This window comes from Acinonyx jubatus, chromosome B1, assembly GCF_027475565.1.
Source record: "Acinonyx jubatus isolate Ajub_Pintada_27869175 chromosome B1, VMU_Ajub_asm_v1.0, whole genome shotgun sequence".
In the NCBI taxonomy this organism is placed as follows: domain Eukaryota; kingdom Metazoa; phylum Chordata; class Mammalia; order Carnivora; family Felidae; genus Acinonyx; species Acinonyx jubatus.
Genome location: NC_069382.1, coordinates 83,861,886 through 83,879,157, shown reverse-complemented (window position 1 = coordinate 83,879,157; position 17,272 = coordinate 83,861,886). Strand labels below are relative to the sequence as shown.

Below are 17,272 nucleotides of genomic sequence, written 5' to 3'. Positions count from 1 at the left end.
ACCTCTTCTAGAAGATTTACAGTTTAAGCTTTTATGTTGTAATTTATGATCCATTCAGAATTAACAGTTCTCTGTATGCTATAAGGTAGGGATCGAGGTTCATTTTTTTCCCTTCAACTGATATTCAGTTGTTCCAGCACCATTTATGGAAAAAAATCTATCCTTTTTTATGAAAGGTACCATTGTGAAAATCAATTGACCATATTATGCATGGGTTTATTCCTAGATTCTATTCTATTTCATTTACCTGTGTGTCTATAACAATACTCCATTTATTTTATTGCTTTAACTTTATAATAAGACTTGAAATAAGGTAGTATAAGTCCTCTAACTTTATGGTTCTATTACAACATTGTTATTCTGTATCTTTTGTTTTTCCATATGAATTTTAGGATCAGCTTTAGACCATAATCTGTGAGAAAAGTGAAAGTTCTGGGGTCAGGAATCACAACTGTTCAGACCCTCTGTCTAGGAGCAATTGTTGGATTCGATCTCCTAAAAACTTGCAAAGGACTTTTGTGTCTATGTTCAGTTTTATGTCTTTTAGTGTTTTTGTCTAGTTTTGGAATCAGGGTAACACTGTTCTTATACAATAAATTGGAAAGTGTTCTTTCTTATTTTATTGTCTGGAAGAGTTTGTGTAGAATTTATATACTTACTTAATTTCTAAATTTTTCACAAATATCTTTGTTATTGATTTCTAGTTTAATTCTTTTGTCAGAAGAGAAAATATTTTATATGATTTCAATGATCTTATTTATTTTTTTTAATTTCAATCATTTTAAATGTGTTGAGGTTTGTTTCATGATAGAGAATATGATCCATTTTCTTGAATACTCCATGTACATTTGAAAAGAAGTTATGTTCTAGTTATTAGGTGGAATTTTTTATAAGTGCCAACTAGGTGAAATTGGTTGATAGGCTTTTTAAGGTCTTCTATAACAATAGTTCCCAAATTTTCCCGCACTCTGCTGAAATCACCTTTGTATCTTCCCAAAATATCAATGCCTGTATCTGAACCCTTGAGATTATGACTTAAGAAGTAGGGGGTGTAGCCTGTTCTTTAGAATTCTTAAGAGATTCCCAGGTGATTCTAATGTGCAAGCCAAGCTTGGGACTTGAGTTCTTTACTAGTTTTCTTTTTTTATATACTTAAAAAAATTTTAATGTTTTATTTTTGAGAGAGAGAGGGAGTGTGTGAGCAGGGGAGGGGCAGAGAGAGAGGAAGACACAGAATCTGAAGCAGGCTCCAGGCTCTGAGCTGTCAGTACAGAGCCCTACACGGGGCTCGAACTCACAAACCGTGAGATCATGACCTGAGCCCAAGTTGGATGCTTAACCAACTGAACCACCCAGGCGCCCCTAGTTTTCTGTATATGTGTATTTATTTTACAAATTACAGAGAGGGGAGTGATGAACTCTTCAGCTGCACTGTGGGTTGGTTTCTTATTTCAGTCCTCCAAGTTTTTGCTTCAGTGCTAGTTTATAGCACTATTAGGATTTTTCATATTCTTTTTTAATTTTTTTTTAACATTTACTCATTATTGAGAGACAGAGCATGAGCAGGGGAGGGTCAGAGAGAGAGAGGGAGACACAGAATCCAAAGCAGGCTCCAGGCTCTGAACTGTCAGCACAGAGCCTGACATGGGGCTCAAACTCAAGAGCCGTGAGATCATGACCTGAGCCAAAGTCGGATGCCTAACTAACTGAGCCACCAAGGTGCCCCTCATTACCACATTTAAAAATGTTGCTTATAAAATAGAATTAGCATATGATCCAGTAATTCTACTTCTGGATATACACCCAAAAGAATTGAAGGCAGGGTCTCAAAGAGATATTTGCACACATCATTGTCATAGTAGCATTCACAATAGCTCAAAGTTGGAAGCAACCCAAGTATCCATTGACAGATGTATAGAAAAACAAAATGTGCTCTATACATAAATGTAATGTTATTCTGTTTTCAAAAGGAAGGAAATTCTGACACATGCCACAATATGGATGGCCCTTGAGGATGTTATGATTAGTAAAAGTCGGTCACAAAAAAATAAATACTGAAAGAGATTTCACATACATGAAGTACCTACAGTAGTCATATTCATAGAGACAGAAAGAATGGCAGTTGCCAGGTGCTGGAGGGAGAGATAAATGAGGAGTTGCTTTTTAATGGGTATAAAGTTTCAGCTTTGCAAGATGAAAAGTGTTCTGGAGACTGGTTGCATGGCAATGTGAGTATAATTAACACTATTGAACTGTACAATTTCAAATAGTTAAGATGAGGGGCGCCTGGGTAACTCAGCCAGTTGAGCATCTGACTCTTGATTTCAGGTCAGGATTGGGGGCTGGAGTCTGACGGGGCTCTGTGCTGAGTGTAGAGCCTGCTTGGGATTCTCTCTCTCTCCCTCTGCCCCTCTCCCCCTGCTCATGCACCATGCTCTCTTTCTCAAAAACAAATCAAAAATAAAATAAGATGGTACTTTTTTTGTTATTTGTATTTTATACTATAAACAGCATGTATATTTTATGCTCTAACAACAACAAAGTTTCTTTTAATACTTCTTAGTCTTTGGTGTTCGGCAGTTTCATCAGGATGTGTCCAGGTATGAAATTCTTTATTTTAAACCTGTTCAAGAATTAAGTGCTTCTTGAATCTGAGCATTCAAACATTCCACAGTCCTGTAAAATTCTTAGTTATTATTCTTTGATTACTGCTCACACCCATTGTCTGTAATTTCTCTTTTTGACACTCCTACTGGATATACACTGGATCTTTCTTATTTTCCATTTATTTAGCTCCTGTGTTGCATTCTAGTATATTTTCTCAAATTATGTCACATAGTTCCAGCCAAATATACAGTTCTCAAATACTGAATGGAAGATTTTTAGATATATATACATATATATAGGTATATACGTATATATACGTATATACCTATATATGTGTATATATACATATACATGTGTACATATATACACACATATGTGTGTGTATATATGTACACATGTATATGTATGTGTGTATACATATATGTGTGTGTATATACATATGTATATGTGTGTGTACATATATGTGTGTGTATATATACACATGTATACACACATATATGTGTATATATATACATATGTATATGTATGTATGTATATATATATATATATATATATATATATATATATATATATATATTCTTAAAAGGATTAAGGCGGTATGTCAGCAAACTGAACCCTAAGTGAAAAATCAAGAAACAGGCAGACATAGGCTCACCTCTACAACTCAGGAGAATGTGCCAGAGCCAAAACAATATGGTATTACTACCCTGTACTCAACAAATATTAAACACAAGCAGGATGCTGCTTTGTGTCAAGTGCTAGATATCAATGAATGCTATCAAGCCAGATTACATTACATCCCAAAGCCTGGCCACAGCATTTCACACTGAATGTATGACCTTGAACAAGACATTTATTTATTCTTAAGCTTCAGTTTCTTTCTGTGGGTTGCTGTGACAATCAAAATGAGAGAAGGTGAGCGAAAGTTCTATATATCAAAGTACTGTTAAAGTATTTTCTCAATTCTAAAATATTATTAAATGGTCAGGTGCACTATGGATTTAATAATCGTTTGGAAAGGAGGTGGAAAGGAACAATCCACTAGGGGTATTTGGGAAATTTAAAAATATGGAAAAGTTTGCTTTTTGAATTGAGGTACTACAGTATTATACTGGCTTTATCTATCTTTCACGCCCACAAATACCCTTTTCTTAACTCTGAATGATTTCTCTCTCCCCTGGCATTTGGTTTTACCAACCTCCTTCCTGACAGCTGTCAGAATTTTCCACACCGTATTTCTGACCCCAATTTTCAGGCTCCTGCTGAGACTGAAGGGCTGCTTTCCTGGGACTGGCTTTCTCACGCCTAACTTCGCCTCTGTACTGCCATTGGCTGTTGTTTTTCCTGGACCCGCCCACATCAGCCTCAATCCTGATTGGATGCCAACGTCCTTTTGTTATGGCAAAAGGTGGATCCCTGGGCTTCGACAAAGGACGATTGGGGCGTCGTACAGCTAATGCGCAGGCGTGCCTTCTTGAGTGGGGATTGGTGGGAGACGGGGCAGGACGGGGCGGGACAGGGCGGGACTCCCGTTTCCGCGCACGCTCTGTGGGCGCAGAGGGCGGAGCTGCCGGTACCGGTTGGCGAAAGTGTTGGGGCCTGAGGCGTCCTCCCTATCCCTCCCACTCCCAGCGCCTCCAACGGCAGGTGAGGACAGTCTTGGGCGGCGGAGGGCCTGGCCCCGAGCTATTGGAGTTTGCGGCCACGGTACAGCCAAGGGCCTGGAGGGCGGGGTAGACTGGACGCGATCCGGCGCCCCAGGGGCCCGGGAAGAGCGGCCTCGGGCCTGGGCATTTGGTGGGCGGAGGAGGCCTGGCTGTCTGCAGAACCCCTGCGCAACCTCCGTCTCATCTTCTCATTATTGAGCCTAGAGGTTCCTTTGGGGAGGGGCTGCTTTCATCTCTGAGGCGGACGTTCTGCCGCCTTCTCACCGTCTCTTCTGAGTCGAAGGCCGTTGTCCAGCCTCCCGCCCTGATTGGGACGGCGGAGGGGCGTTTGGGTGGAATGGGACCTGGCACGCCTGGACTAGTTGTGGGGAGAGGATGCCAAGGCGGGGAGGGTGGCGAGTGAGCGACAAATAAGGGCTTGGCGACGGCTTTCCAGGGGCTGAAAGCAGCTCCCGGGTTAGTTTCTACTTGGGCTTTAGGGTCCTGCTGAGCAAGTTTTGGGGAGTTAGGATTGAAAAGGAGAGAGAAGATACATTTCTGAAAGGCAGGACTTTTGTTATACAATATAGCGAGACCACTACTATGACGTAACAATGTTAAAATGCTGTGCTGCCGACACCGTAAGTCGGTACCTGAAGATCCAAAGCTGTGCCTATATATTGTTGCCGTACTCAATTGATTAAATTCACGGTAGCTAGTCATTCTCTGGGACTCTAGCTTCCGTTCCTGTTCTCATTAGACCAATCAAATCAATTCCTTAATCTTGTAGAATCTCAAACTGCATTTATCTAACAGAACAATTCAGAACTTGAAGGAGCCTGAACAGATAAACTCATGTTGAAAGTTGATACAGCTTGAAGGGAATGAAATTTATCTTCAGTTGCTTAGTAAAATATCAAAGGGATTTAACATCAAAGATTGCAAAATATTTGGAAAACTGAGATTAGGGCTGTTATTAAAGTTTTTTGCCATTATATAGTGGAAAAGCAGGAACTTTATAGTTAGACCTGCCTTCAAATTCTTGGTACAAACATTGGCTGTGAAGTCTAAGGCAGATACATAGCCTTTCTGAGATATAGCATCCACAAACATAAATTACGATGCCCTGTTGATTTGATGAACATGAACTAATAATATATGTAAAGCATTTAGTTGATTAACGCACAGTCAGTTTTAGATGCAGAAAAGTTGGTTGCATGTCAGTCTTAACTCTCAAAATCTTAGGTCTCAGATGTGAGCATACCTGGAATGGTATGGTGGAAAAAACTAGCCTGGGTACTCCTGGCTCTGGCAGTAACTACTTCTGTGATTTTGTGATGTTGGGTAAGCCATTATTACTTTTGGCCTTGGTTTGTTTATTGGTGAAATGAGGCAGCTAGACCAGATGATTTTTCCAAAATTTCTTTTTGTGGCCTGAATTAGAGTCAAAAGGGAGAGAAGATAACAGCTAATATTATTCAATACCTTCTTTGTACAAGGTACCATTGCAAGCACGTTATATATATGAACTCATTAAATTCTTGACAACAAAACTATGAGGTATATACTCTTATCCTCATTTTACAGATGAGGAAACTGAGGCTGAGGTATAACCTTGCTCGAGGTTCCAGAGCTTATAAATAGCAGAGCTAGGATTTAAATACAGGTAATAAAAATTTATGTTCTTAATCACTGTGCTACACTGCCTCTTAACAGTGGTACTATTCAGGGTACTATAAAAGAAGGTAGAGGTCTACATTGGTAAAACAGTAGTCTTTGGTCACAAGTGTGTGGGCATGGAAGATGGGTCCGTCCTAATGTTTGTCACACTTCCTGACCCTTGTTCTCTCCATACCTTTTACATCCAGGACTTAAATTATCAAAATAGTTCTAGGTTCTCTTCCACTGACCAAAGCTAGATGAAGATAGGCATCAAAATTTACTGCAATTTGTTTTGTTTTGTTTTGGTTTTAATATGAAATTTATTGTCAGATTGGTTTCCATACAACACCCAGTACACATCCCGTAAGGTGCCCTCCTCAATGCCCATCACCCACCCTCTCCTCCCTCCCACCCCCCATCAACCCTCAGTTTATTCTCAGTTTTTAAGAGTCTCTTATGTTTTGGCTCTCTTCCTCTCTAACTTTTTTTTTTCCTTCCTATCCCACATGGTCTTCTGTTAAGTTTCTCAGGATCCACGTAAGAGTGAAAACATATGGTATCTGTCTTTCTCTGTATGACTTATTTCACTTAGCATAACACTCTCCAGTTCCATCCGCGTTGCTACAAAAGGCCATATTTCATTCTTTCTTATTGCCAGGTAGTATTCCATTGTGTATATAAACCACAATTTCTTTATCCATTCATCAGCTGATGGACATTTAGTCTCTTTCCATAATTTGGCTATCGTTGAGCGTGCTGCTATAAACATTGGGGTACAAGTGCCCCTATGCATCAGCACTTGCATCCCTTGGAAAATTTACTGCAATTTTTGAGAAACACTTCTGAGATCCAATCTAGGCTTGAGTCAGAGTTGACAAATCTCAGAACCGTAATCATTTTGGAACTAAGGCAGCCTTAGGAAAAACAGATCAGCCTTAGCACCCCACATTCATTTCAGTGTCCTCACACTTGAGATACTTTGGTCTGGATTTTCTTTTCACATCAGATTTGCATTTATGTATAGGAACAGAAGAATTGACAGTGAACTCTAAAAAGTGCATTTCACATGAAATTGGATTGATATGATAACAACTATAGATTAAAAAACATTTTATAGTTGAAAAACTCAGTCTAATGTGCTAATGTAGACATCATGAAGTTTGAAGATTGATCTTATTTTGAAAGAAAAAATCTGTGGCTAAATTGCTTTGATACAAAGAGCTCAATGAACCTTCTGATCTTATATATAAAATAAATCAGTTTGTTACTCATTTTGAGGCCAGGCTATTTAATCATATCATAATAAGAGAAAATTGTTATTTGTCTTTTTTGTTGTTGTGCAGAGGCAGCTGGCAATACTCCTGTCTCTTTTATTAAAGAATCATGAATACCCTTTTGTACAAGGCTGCCACATACAGTAGGGCAGATTTTGCACTGTGCTAGACTCAAGTGCAGTCTTACATGGACTATGATAAGAATGGTGTTCTCTCAGGTTGTGTTGTGGATCCCATAGCACTGTCCTTGTGCCTGCCTGGCTTCTGTGGCATTGACTCCACCCCAGTCTTCAGTGTGTGTTTCTAAGCTTCATTTTTCCTCTAATCCCCCTCCACCCCATTTTTCTGCCTTTTTTTCCTTCATTTTTTCAGATGAAGTCGAACTGTTGATAAACCATAGAAAGATTTTCTATTGTTTGGTTTACATGTGGCCAAAATTTCAGAAACTGGCTTCATGATTACATTGATCAATTTGGAACAGTTTCCTTTTGTAGACTTTTTACTTTTCGTGTTAGATTGAAACATAAGCAAGAAAAATATACCATATCCCTATACGAAATCTGATATCAAAGTCATTTGTATTGATCGCATGATTATCTGTTGCTTGGCTTATGTATCTTACAACGCTTCTCATTTGTCATGAAAATTTTGTTTTAGCTGTATTTTTAAAAGCAAATATTAGAAATTTGAAGTACTTTTTGTATATTACTTAGCAGGGGAAATAGCCAAGCTGCAGGCTATTGTTGGCTGAGTACTCTCAAGATCACTTTTGCTTTTGGCTGTGGCCTATGTCATCCCTCCCAGACCTGTGTTAGCCAGGTCAGTGGTTGAAATAGTAGGAAAATTGCAAGTGTCAAATAAAGTTTTCACTGTTAACACTCTTCCTCTTCAGTTGTAAAGAGATACGTTGGTGATTGAATGGAGAGGGATAATTTTTGAAGTGTGGGCTTCGCATATTATAGTAAGTTGAATAATTTAAAGAATTTTTGGGGGCGCCTGGGTGGCTCAGTCAGCTGAGTGTGGAACTCTTGATTTCCGCTCAGGTCATGATCTCCTGGTTTCTGAGTTTGAGCCCTGCATCTGGCTCCATGCTGATGGGGCAGGGCCCGAGATATTCTCTCTCTCTCTCTCTCTCTCTCTCTCTCTGCCCCTCCCCCACTCACACATGCATGCACACTGTCTCTCAAAATAAATGAAACTTTAAAATAAATAAATAAATAATTTTTAAAAAGATTTTTAGTAATTAGTCTACTTGGATTTATGTAGATATACCGATACATATTACATATTAACATATTATGTGTATATATTATTAATATATATTTAATTACATACATATTCTCAGGTTCCTTGCACTTCAGAGATATTTTATATGTATATTACATATGTACATATACTACGTATGTATGTATATATATAATGCACATGTAATATGTATATAACACGTACATATATCACAAATATATGTGTCAACTTTCTCTGAAGTACACAGAACCTGAGAATTAAAACCATGTGAATAAGATACGAAGGGGAGAGTAACTAATTCTAGAGAAGTAGAAAGATCTCAGAAGACTTGGGAGTAGATTTATTAAGCATGAAATCAATTTTACATCATTTGTAGCTAGTTAATTCTTTAATAATGCTATGTGTAGGAGGTTTAATGTCTTTCTTTTTTAGAATAATACGTGATGTCTTATTTCAGAGATAGTTCATATGTACGTACACTGAGCATTTTATCTTCACATTCGTGCCAGTATCTGAAAACTCTTTAATGTGATTCTAGTTCTAGAATGTCGACATCCTTGTTGAGTAGGTCTGGGTTCCACTGTTTAGTATATGGAAGCATAACAATGCTTTGGGTATAAGAGGTGCTCCATAAATAATTTGTTGAAAGAGTAACAATATTGACAGGTCTAAATTGCTTCAGTGAGTAGGTTAGATTGGTGACCAGTAATATTCTGGTTTATTTAATAACTCTTGAACACACCGAATATGAAATGAATGTTAGCTATAGAACACAACGTATTTCATAAGAATTTTATGCTTTAATATTTTGAAACCTTTTATAGGAACAATAAAATGTTAATGTTTTACTTATTCACATCCTAATTTTGTTTTAACTATAACTAGGATGTAACAGGTTGATATTTTCATTTATCCCACATTAATGTTTCAGATAACTAGTATTTTTCTCTTGAATGTTATCAATAAAAAGTTTTAAACAGTATATATAAAATAACACTTTAATGATGAAAAATATTTTTAAACACATTTGTTTTCATCCCTACTATCATCCTTAATAGAAGAGCTTTCTTCATTTTGCTGTTCTCTTTATTTGTATTTATGTATATTTTACATGATTTACATCAATGAATACACCATTTTATAAACATTCTTCTATGTTATTATAGTCATCCTAATTATTTTTAGTACCCACTCAATTAGAAACTACAGTAATTACAGACTGAATGGACAGTTTATGTTGTTTCCAATTTGGTGGGTTGTAAATAAGGTTGAAGTGAAGATTTTATATAATTTTTCCTTCTTTGTAATTTTCCTTAGGCTAAATTTCCAAGAGCAAAGTTGCTTAGTAGAAAATATTTAAATGTTTTTATGAGTGTAATTTATTACCATACTGCTTTCTAAGAAGATACATATTTAAAATTTGTGTCTAATATTTTGTATTTGTTCTTCCATAACTTTGCTACTATTGATCATTATCTCCTTTAAAAAAATCTGATAAATGTACAATGGTATGTTACTGCTATATGTGTCTGTTTCTTTTTCTTATTGCAGACGATTCATCAAGGATTTTGTATCCAAGGCCCAAAAGTTTGTTACCCGAGATGATGAATGCTGACATGGATGGTATGTTCTTTATTTTCCTTTTTGTATGTTCCTGGTTTTGTGGATGCTTTTGGCTTAATACAGCAACAGAAAGAACAGAGAAGCAATATTTAGAGGGGTTGGATTTGGCTAATTTACTGACTTATATACTGTCTAGTTCTAGAAAGAATTGATGTTGGCAAAACATATCTGCCATGTGGGCATATAACTTTTTCCTTTACAGGGTTCTTGTGTAAGGCAAGTAAGATAACAAAGATGAAACATTTTGTATGACTTTAAGTGCTGCACTACACAAATGGTACCTAACGTTAATTAATAGTAAATGCAAACCCTTGTATTACAGCAGTTGATGCTGAAAATCAGGTGGAACTGGAGGAAAAAACGCGACTTATTAATCAAGTGTTGGAACTTCAACACACACTTGAAGGTGAGCCTCTATTTTGTAGTTTTCTTGAATAACATCCACTTAGTTGAAATTGTAAGCATTTATGTTGCTAAATTTTGTTACCGTGCCCCCAGTTTTTGAAAGTATAAACTTCAAAGTCCATTTCGATAATGTTTTCCCCCTCCTGCCTGCATCTTTGGCTGGTGATTTTAAAGAAGAGGTGTGCTTCAATGAGAAAGTCAAATAGTGTTCTTATGCATCCCTCTGGGTTTAAGGTAATGCTGTGTATTACATGAGAGCCCCCTTTTAAGCATTGTGTTATTACTAAGTCCACTTTAATAAAGCTTATATTAAAATAAAAAGTGTTTTAGCTTCAGAGATTAAAAGTAAATTGATCTGAGGTTTGTTTTCATTTTCTAAATGTCTTGCATAAAATTAATACTACCAGTGAAACATCTTGTTTTTTTTAATGTTTATTTATTTTTGAGAGGGAGTGCGAGAGTGAGCAGGGGAGAACCAGAGAGGGGGACAGGGGATCTGAAGCAGGCTCTGCACTGACAGCAGCATGCCCAATGTGGGGCTCAAACTCACAAACCCCTGAGATTGTGACTTGAGCCAAAGTTGGATGTTCAACCAACCGAGCCACCCGGGTGTCCTGAAACATCTCGGTTTTTAGTGAAATTAAGAGGTTGTGGGTTTTTTTTTCTTTTGTAACAGCAGGGTGAGCAGATCATGCCATTTCACTGGCTTCCTATTTCACAGTTAATAAAAGCCAGGTTACTCTCGGGCTCTGTTCCTTTTTACCTTTCAGAGTCAGTCATGTCACACTGTCTGCCTCGTACATTTTGCCTCAGACACTGGCCTCCTTGCTGTCCTTTCAGCATGCTTCTACTTAGGGGCTTGAATCTTTCCCTTAGGTGTTTGAGTTCTGTATGGCTCATTTCCTTCCTTTAGGTCTCTGGTCAAATTCCCTTTATCAAAATAGCTATCTATACTATATAAAGGGCAACCTCAGGGGCTCCTGGGTGGCTCAGTCATTTGAGCATCCAATTTCAGCTCAGGTCATGATCTCACGGTCTGTGAGTTCGGGCCCTGAGTCGGGCTCTGGGCTGACAGCTCAGAACCTGGAGCCTGCTTCGGATTCTGTGTCTCCCTCTCTCTGCCCCTCCCCTGCTCACGCTCTGTCTCTCTCAAAATTAAATAAACATTAAAAAAAATTTCAAAGGGCAACTTCCCTTTTGCTTCCTACCACTCTTACCCTTCTTTTTTTTCCTTTTACTTGGGACCCCCTAAATGCACATGTGTTCACAGGCATATTAGAATGTAAGCTCTGGGAAGGCAAGGGCTTTTGTTACTGTTGCCTCTAGAACAGTGCCTGACTCTTAGAGGGCACCCAATACTTAGTTGTTAAGTGAATGAATGGAGGTGATGTTTTATTTGATCATTAGGAACTGTGTCTTTTGAATTTCTTACTAAGGTAAAAATGCAAAATATTTCATGCTTGGAAACTGACTTTCTTTTTTTTTTTTTTTTAATTTTTTTTAACGTTTATTTATTTTTGAGAGAGAGAGAGACAGAGCATGAACGGGGGAGGGTCAGAGAGAGAGGGAGACACAGAATCTGAAACAGGCTCCAGGCTCTGAGCGGTAAGCACAGAGCCCGACGCGGGGCTTGAACTCACAGACCGTGAGATCATGACCTGAGCTGAAGTCGGACGCTTAGCCGACTGAGCCACCCAGGCGCCCCGGAAACTGACTTTCTATAGTCCGTGTATAAAGCAAGTTGTATTTGCCTACCACATTTTCTGAAGCGTTTCTAGCAAACATGTTAGTTTTTATGTTAAGGCATGAACCAAAATTCACATTTTGGTGAAAAACTGAGTCTGTATTTTTTAGAAATAACCATTTAAAGAAATAACCACTCAACATAAATGCTGTTTACCAAGAATAACATTTAGTCTAATGTGAAATCACTTTTTAAGAATTTTAGCTATTGACCGGCACTCAGTTTACTTTGTTCACCTGAATTCTAAAGTTACGTGAATTTAAAAACAGAAAATTTAAAGATCATGTTATCTCTTTTAAGAATGAATCTTAAGTCTTTTATGATATGGAGTCATTGCCATTATTTTATTGATAATGGGCTTTTTTATTTTTAATATAGACCTCTCCGCAAGAGTAGATGCAGTTAAGGAAGAAAATCTGAAGCTAAAATCAGAAAACCAAGTTCTTGGACAATATATAGAAAACCTCATGTCAGCTTCTAGTGTTTTTCAAACAACTGACACAAAAAGCAAAAGAAAGTAAGGGATTGACATCCCTTCTGTTTTATGGAATTGCTGCTGATCTTTTTTTCTTTAAAACTTGGATAGGTTCAAAAAGTTATAGTACTTTTGTTTGTGGCTTAATTGAATATTTATGAAGATAATATCAGATCTAGGCAAAATTAAGACCATAACAGAAGACGTCCATGAGCTTGTGTATAATATGTTAGTCTATGAAAATGTGCTAATGTATTGTAGAGACTTTATAATTAGAAATGCATATATTTATGAAACTTGAAAATGAATGTTCTATCAAATTTGCTTTGATTTATAGGTTTAGCACTGTCTTTTATTGTAGGCATATTAAGAGATACAAGAAAATAACCACCGTGTTGTGAAAAGTGACCAAAATCATGTACTGAACGCACAGCTTTATGTACCCTGTCTACCATGTTGTGCCTCTTCTCCATTTGCTTCTTCCTTCCCATTTCCCTTCCCCTAAGGAAAAAATTGGTTTCACATTTGTAAAAGTAATTTTACTAGTTAATCATCTGTGAGAGTAACCTGAGCTTGAATTGTTGAAACTTAACCAAAATAAGACACTTTCTCAGTTAGGGCTTGTCATAGTTAGTAATAAAATAGGATTGTTGGTTTGTCTTTAATTGATTGAAAACAGAGGCCATAAATATGAAGACTTTTCTTTGCAACTGAGTTATCAAATTGGGAAGGTCTGTTGTTAAAAACTTCCTTTTGCACAGCTAATGCACTTGGTATCTGAAAAGATGAGCTCCGGTTATATGTTTGAAATAGAACAGAAATGGGATGGGAAAGGTACTGGGCAAACAGTAGTAACCAGCTCCAAATGTTTTCACTCCAGATTCGTGTGATCTGTGGCACAGACGATATCTTTTGGGGAATATATGAATATGAAAGTAGATTAAATGTGACTAACCTTAGGTCAACCACACCTAGAAGAGAACAGTTACAAAGAGTTTAGTCTCAAGGTTTCTTTGTGGTACCCAGCAGATCAACTTTTGCAAAATCCCTTGAGAGTGTATTAGTGTCAGAATCATGAACAAAATGGAGGAGTTTTACATGTATACTAAGTGATATTTTCTCAGTATTTTAATCTCACTACTTCCCCAGAATTTTCTGTAAACCTAACTACTTGGTTTGCAGAGTTTTAGTCACTCTTTGACAGTTTCAAGAAATTTAGTTTGTAGATTCCATTTGGTAAGAAAATTAATATCAGAAGTAATGTTAAAATGTTAAATAGGAAGAGAGATCCGCTAATATAGTTTTGGTTATTAGACTTGGGCTACTTTTAATCATGGAATAATCTTAAAGTTTGTATTGGTGTAAGATTCGATGAATGACTTTAGCTGTATGAATATAATAGTTATACTGCAAACATTTTGCATCCCTTTTGTGACCTAATTTACAAACATTTAAACTTGTGTTCCAGTTTTGCTTTACTGTTTAATAAAAACCTGTTTCAGAGATTGTGTGTGTGTTAATATAGTAACTGTGGTGTGTATAATGACATAGTGTTGTATCCAGGGTTGTTCAAAGCTACAGGATAAGTTGCATATCTTATTTAAGTACCAGTTACTTCATGTTTAGGGGAATATTTTTATTAAAACAAATGTTAGAGGATATTATACATTGATTTTTATTTTTAAAAACATTTTTTTAATGTTTATATTTGAGAGAGAGAGACACAGAGCATGAGCAGCGGAGGGGCAGAGAGAGAGGGAGACAACAGAATCTGAAGCAGGCTCCAGGCTCTGAGCTCTCAGCACAGAGCCAGACGCGGGCTCAGACTCACAAACCACAAGATCATGACCTGAGCCGAAGTTGGATGCTTAACCAAATGAGCCCACCCAGGTGTCCCTGTACATGAATTTTTAAAATAAAAGCAAAGAATTCAGAGGAAGATCCAAGATTGTCAGGGAAAAGGTGGTTGTAATGTTTAGGTTAGGCTAAGCTCCTGTAGCAAGAATGCATTGATAATATAGAAGTTTTTCTCCCAACTAACGGTTGTGAGGTAAGCATTGCAAGCTAGTGGACTTTGTTCCACATAATGACTCGGGGGCTTGAATGGGGAGGATAGCTCTGCCATTTTCAAACATGGCTTCATGGGACACATTTGCATGGTTTTAAGTGTTGGGCCTGTTGGCACATAGGTTTTCTCACATTCCAATGGCATGGAGACTTCATTACATCTAGATGGAGAAGCTGAGAAATGTAGTCTTTGGCTGGAAGCCATATTCCAGCTACAACTTTCTTACCATGGAAGCACATAGAGGATTTTGGTAGCAACTCGCAGCCACAGCCATAGCCCTTTTCTCTTGCTATTAAGTCTCTGTGCACAACCTTCTTCCTGCACAAAGAACATACTCAACCCGTCCTCACCAGTTACTGATTCAGCTCAAAATCCAGGATCTCTATTAAGGTCCATCAGTTTTAGATGTGGCTTCTAAATAGTGTGACGACTTCTAAACTGATGGGCAAATTATTTGCTCTCACCCTCACTTCTTCCCATTTATAATGGTGTGGTGAGGTCAGAAAACCCAAATAAAAACTCAACTTGGAAAGAGGAATAAAGGGAAATGTATTGATTCAAACCAACTGTGGGATATTCCTGGGAGACCCTGAGAAGAGTCTGTCTCTGATGGTGGAGAAGGAAGTTCCTTGATCAGATCCTGATTCTGCTCTCTGGCAAGGGAGTCCCTTGTTTATTACCCTCAATGGCTTCCAGTCTGGAAAATTATTCCTTATCCATTTCCCTCCAGGGCTCTAAGTAGGGGCTAGGAGTGTGCCCTTTATGGGAGACATGAAAACAGTCCACTTCCTGCTGGCATGAGCTTGGTGCCCATTGTTTTAAGGCCACGCTCACATTTCTTTGGCAGTAAAATTCCCACAAAAATGTAGCTTTTTGGTCTATACAGTTCTAGTTCCACCTGTTAGGAACCACAATCAAGCACTTTTCTAGACCAAATTCTCAAAGTATTTTTCATCACAGGACCCTGCCTCTCTTTAATGGAGGCTACCTTGAGACCAACTGAAAATAAGACTGCTCTGGGAATGCTACACCCAGATTATCACTGCAGGCCTGGATCCCTTTGTGTGGCTTAACCAAGTGGCGGGGAGGTCTTGCTGGGCTTGCCACCCCCACCTCCCACACCTCAGAAATAAAACAATCCTTTTTTGTTATTCAGGGTACAGAGGCACTTGGCTCTTCTAATCCTTTGAGGTTCCTAATACTGGTGTTTATTCCATCTCTGCTTAGAGACTAGTAAATTCTTTCTTGTGATGCCTTGCTAAAAGCATCAAGGACCAGGCAATTCATTGCACATTCTGACTTTTCCAACTGCTACCCATAGAGCTATCATCTCAGTAGGTGACAAAATGTTACCTGAGGGGAGCCTGGGTAGCTTGGTCGGTTAAGCGTCCGACTCTTGATTTCAGCTTAGCTCATGGTCTCCCAGTTTGTGGGTTTGTGGATTCAAGTCCCGTGTCAGGCTCTGTGCTGACAGCATGGAGCCTGCTTGGGATTCTCTGTCTCCCTATCTCTGCCTCCCCCCACTTGCATGCACTCTCTTTCTGAAATAAACATAAAAATATTTTTTAAAAATGTTACCTGAAATACAAGTCCTACCTGCTTGTCATGTGAATGGTAAATCAATGCTATACATTGTTTTTCTTGTAACAGTATCCTACTTCAGGCTATCAATTTCTGTATTAGAAATATAGATGTGCACAGGAACTGTGTCTAGCTTCTGACATAGACTCTCTTTGACCAAATTTTAAGCAGACCTTTTCAACCGGGCCTCTCATAGGCCCTGTCTTTGGCCTATTGCCAGTTTTCATAAGAATCCTGCTAAGTCAACTTAGAGAGGATTCCCTCCCCCGCCCCACCCTCTGTATCTGATCACCTTGGTCTGCCTCCAGCAAGAATCGCATTAAGTCAGTTTAGCAAGCAAGCATTCCCCTACCCTTGGTGTCTCCTCTTAGCAGTTTTCCATCTATGAACCCTCCCCGCATTCTGCTCAATGACTTTAAATTGCCAGCCATCTTGGCTGTATTTGGAGTTGAGCAAAGTATCTCTCCCCTACTCTGACAGTCTTGGGCACCTATTGTAGCTAGAACAGTCTTCCTCACTGTCTTAACAAGTGTCAGGATACTTGTTTCTGTAATACTTCTAGTGTAAATGCCGGTGGAGTGATGATTGGCAGGGAAAATGAGCATATCCCTTTTCCTCAGTGGCCCCCAGTGGGATTTCCCTCAATACTGATATTCTATCCAGAATTTGTCCTCTCTGTATTCCCTTTGGACTTTATTTGTAGCAAGTTAACTATAGATCACAATCCCTTATCTGGAATTCTTGGGACTAGATGTTTCAGAAATTGCACTTTTTCAGATTTCATAAAGTATTATATTGTTTTAGGCAGCACTTGTAATCCAACACATTTTACATTTTTGTATCAAATATATGAATTTAATAAGCATGATAAATGCTATAAAAAGCCTGTCAGGGAGGTCAGGTTTGGTTGCGAAATGAATTTTGGTGTCAAACATGAAAACA

The 17,272-nt window shown here is 38.2% G+C and overlaps 1 protein-coding gene and 1 long non-coding RNA gene across 8 annotated transcripts in view; one reads left to right on the top strand and one right to left on the bottom strand.

The window, feature by feature from the left end:
* Nucleotides 1-4,631, bottom strand: part of LOC113601427 (uncharacterized) — an 87,467-nt gene extending 82,836 nt beyond the window's left edge. Inside the window, exon 1 of the long non-coding RNA XR_008296109.1 lies at nt 3,806-4,631. This is a non-coding gene — a long non-coding RNA (uncharacterized LOC113601427). The remainder of the gene's footprint in view (nt 1-3,805) is intronic.
* SCOC (short coiled-coil protein) overlaps nt 1-14,186 on the top strand; it is a 44,377-nt gene extending 30,191 nt beyond the window's left edge. Inside the window, exons 1-6 of one of the 7 annotated variants that reach the window (XM_053216944.1) lie at nt 4,126-4,254; nt 5,841-5,919; nt 8,082-8,150; nt 9,986-10,057; nt 10,380-10,463; nt 12,585-14,186. In XM_053216944.1, coding sequence (XP_053072919.1) covers nt 10,036-10,057; nt 10,380-10,463; nt 12,585-12,727 — 249 coding nt within the window. In that variant the 5' untranslated portion in view covers nt 4,126-4,254; nt 5,841-5,919; nt 8,082-8,150; nt 9,986-10,035 and the 3' untranslated portion in view covers nt 12,728-14,186. Of the gene's footprint in view, nt 1-4,125; nt 4,315-5,840; nt 5,920-7,902; nt 8,009-8,081; nt 8,151-9,985; nt 10,058-10,379; nt 10,464-12,584 lie in introns of those variants that run through there. The other 6 variants (XM_053216943.1, XM_053216942.1, XM_053216945.1 and 3 more) reach the window with 6 other exon arrangements.
* Nucleotides 14,187-17,272: the final 3,086 nt, after the last annotated feature.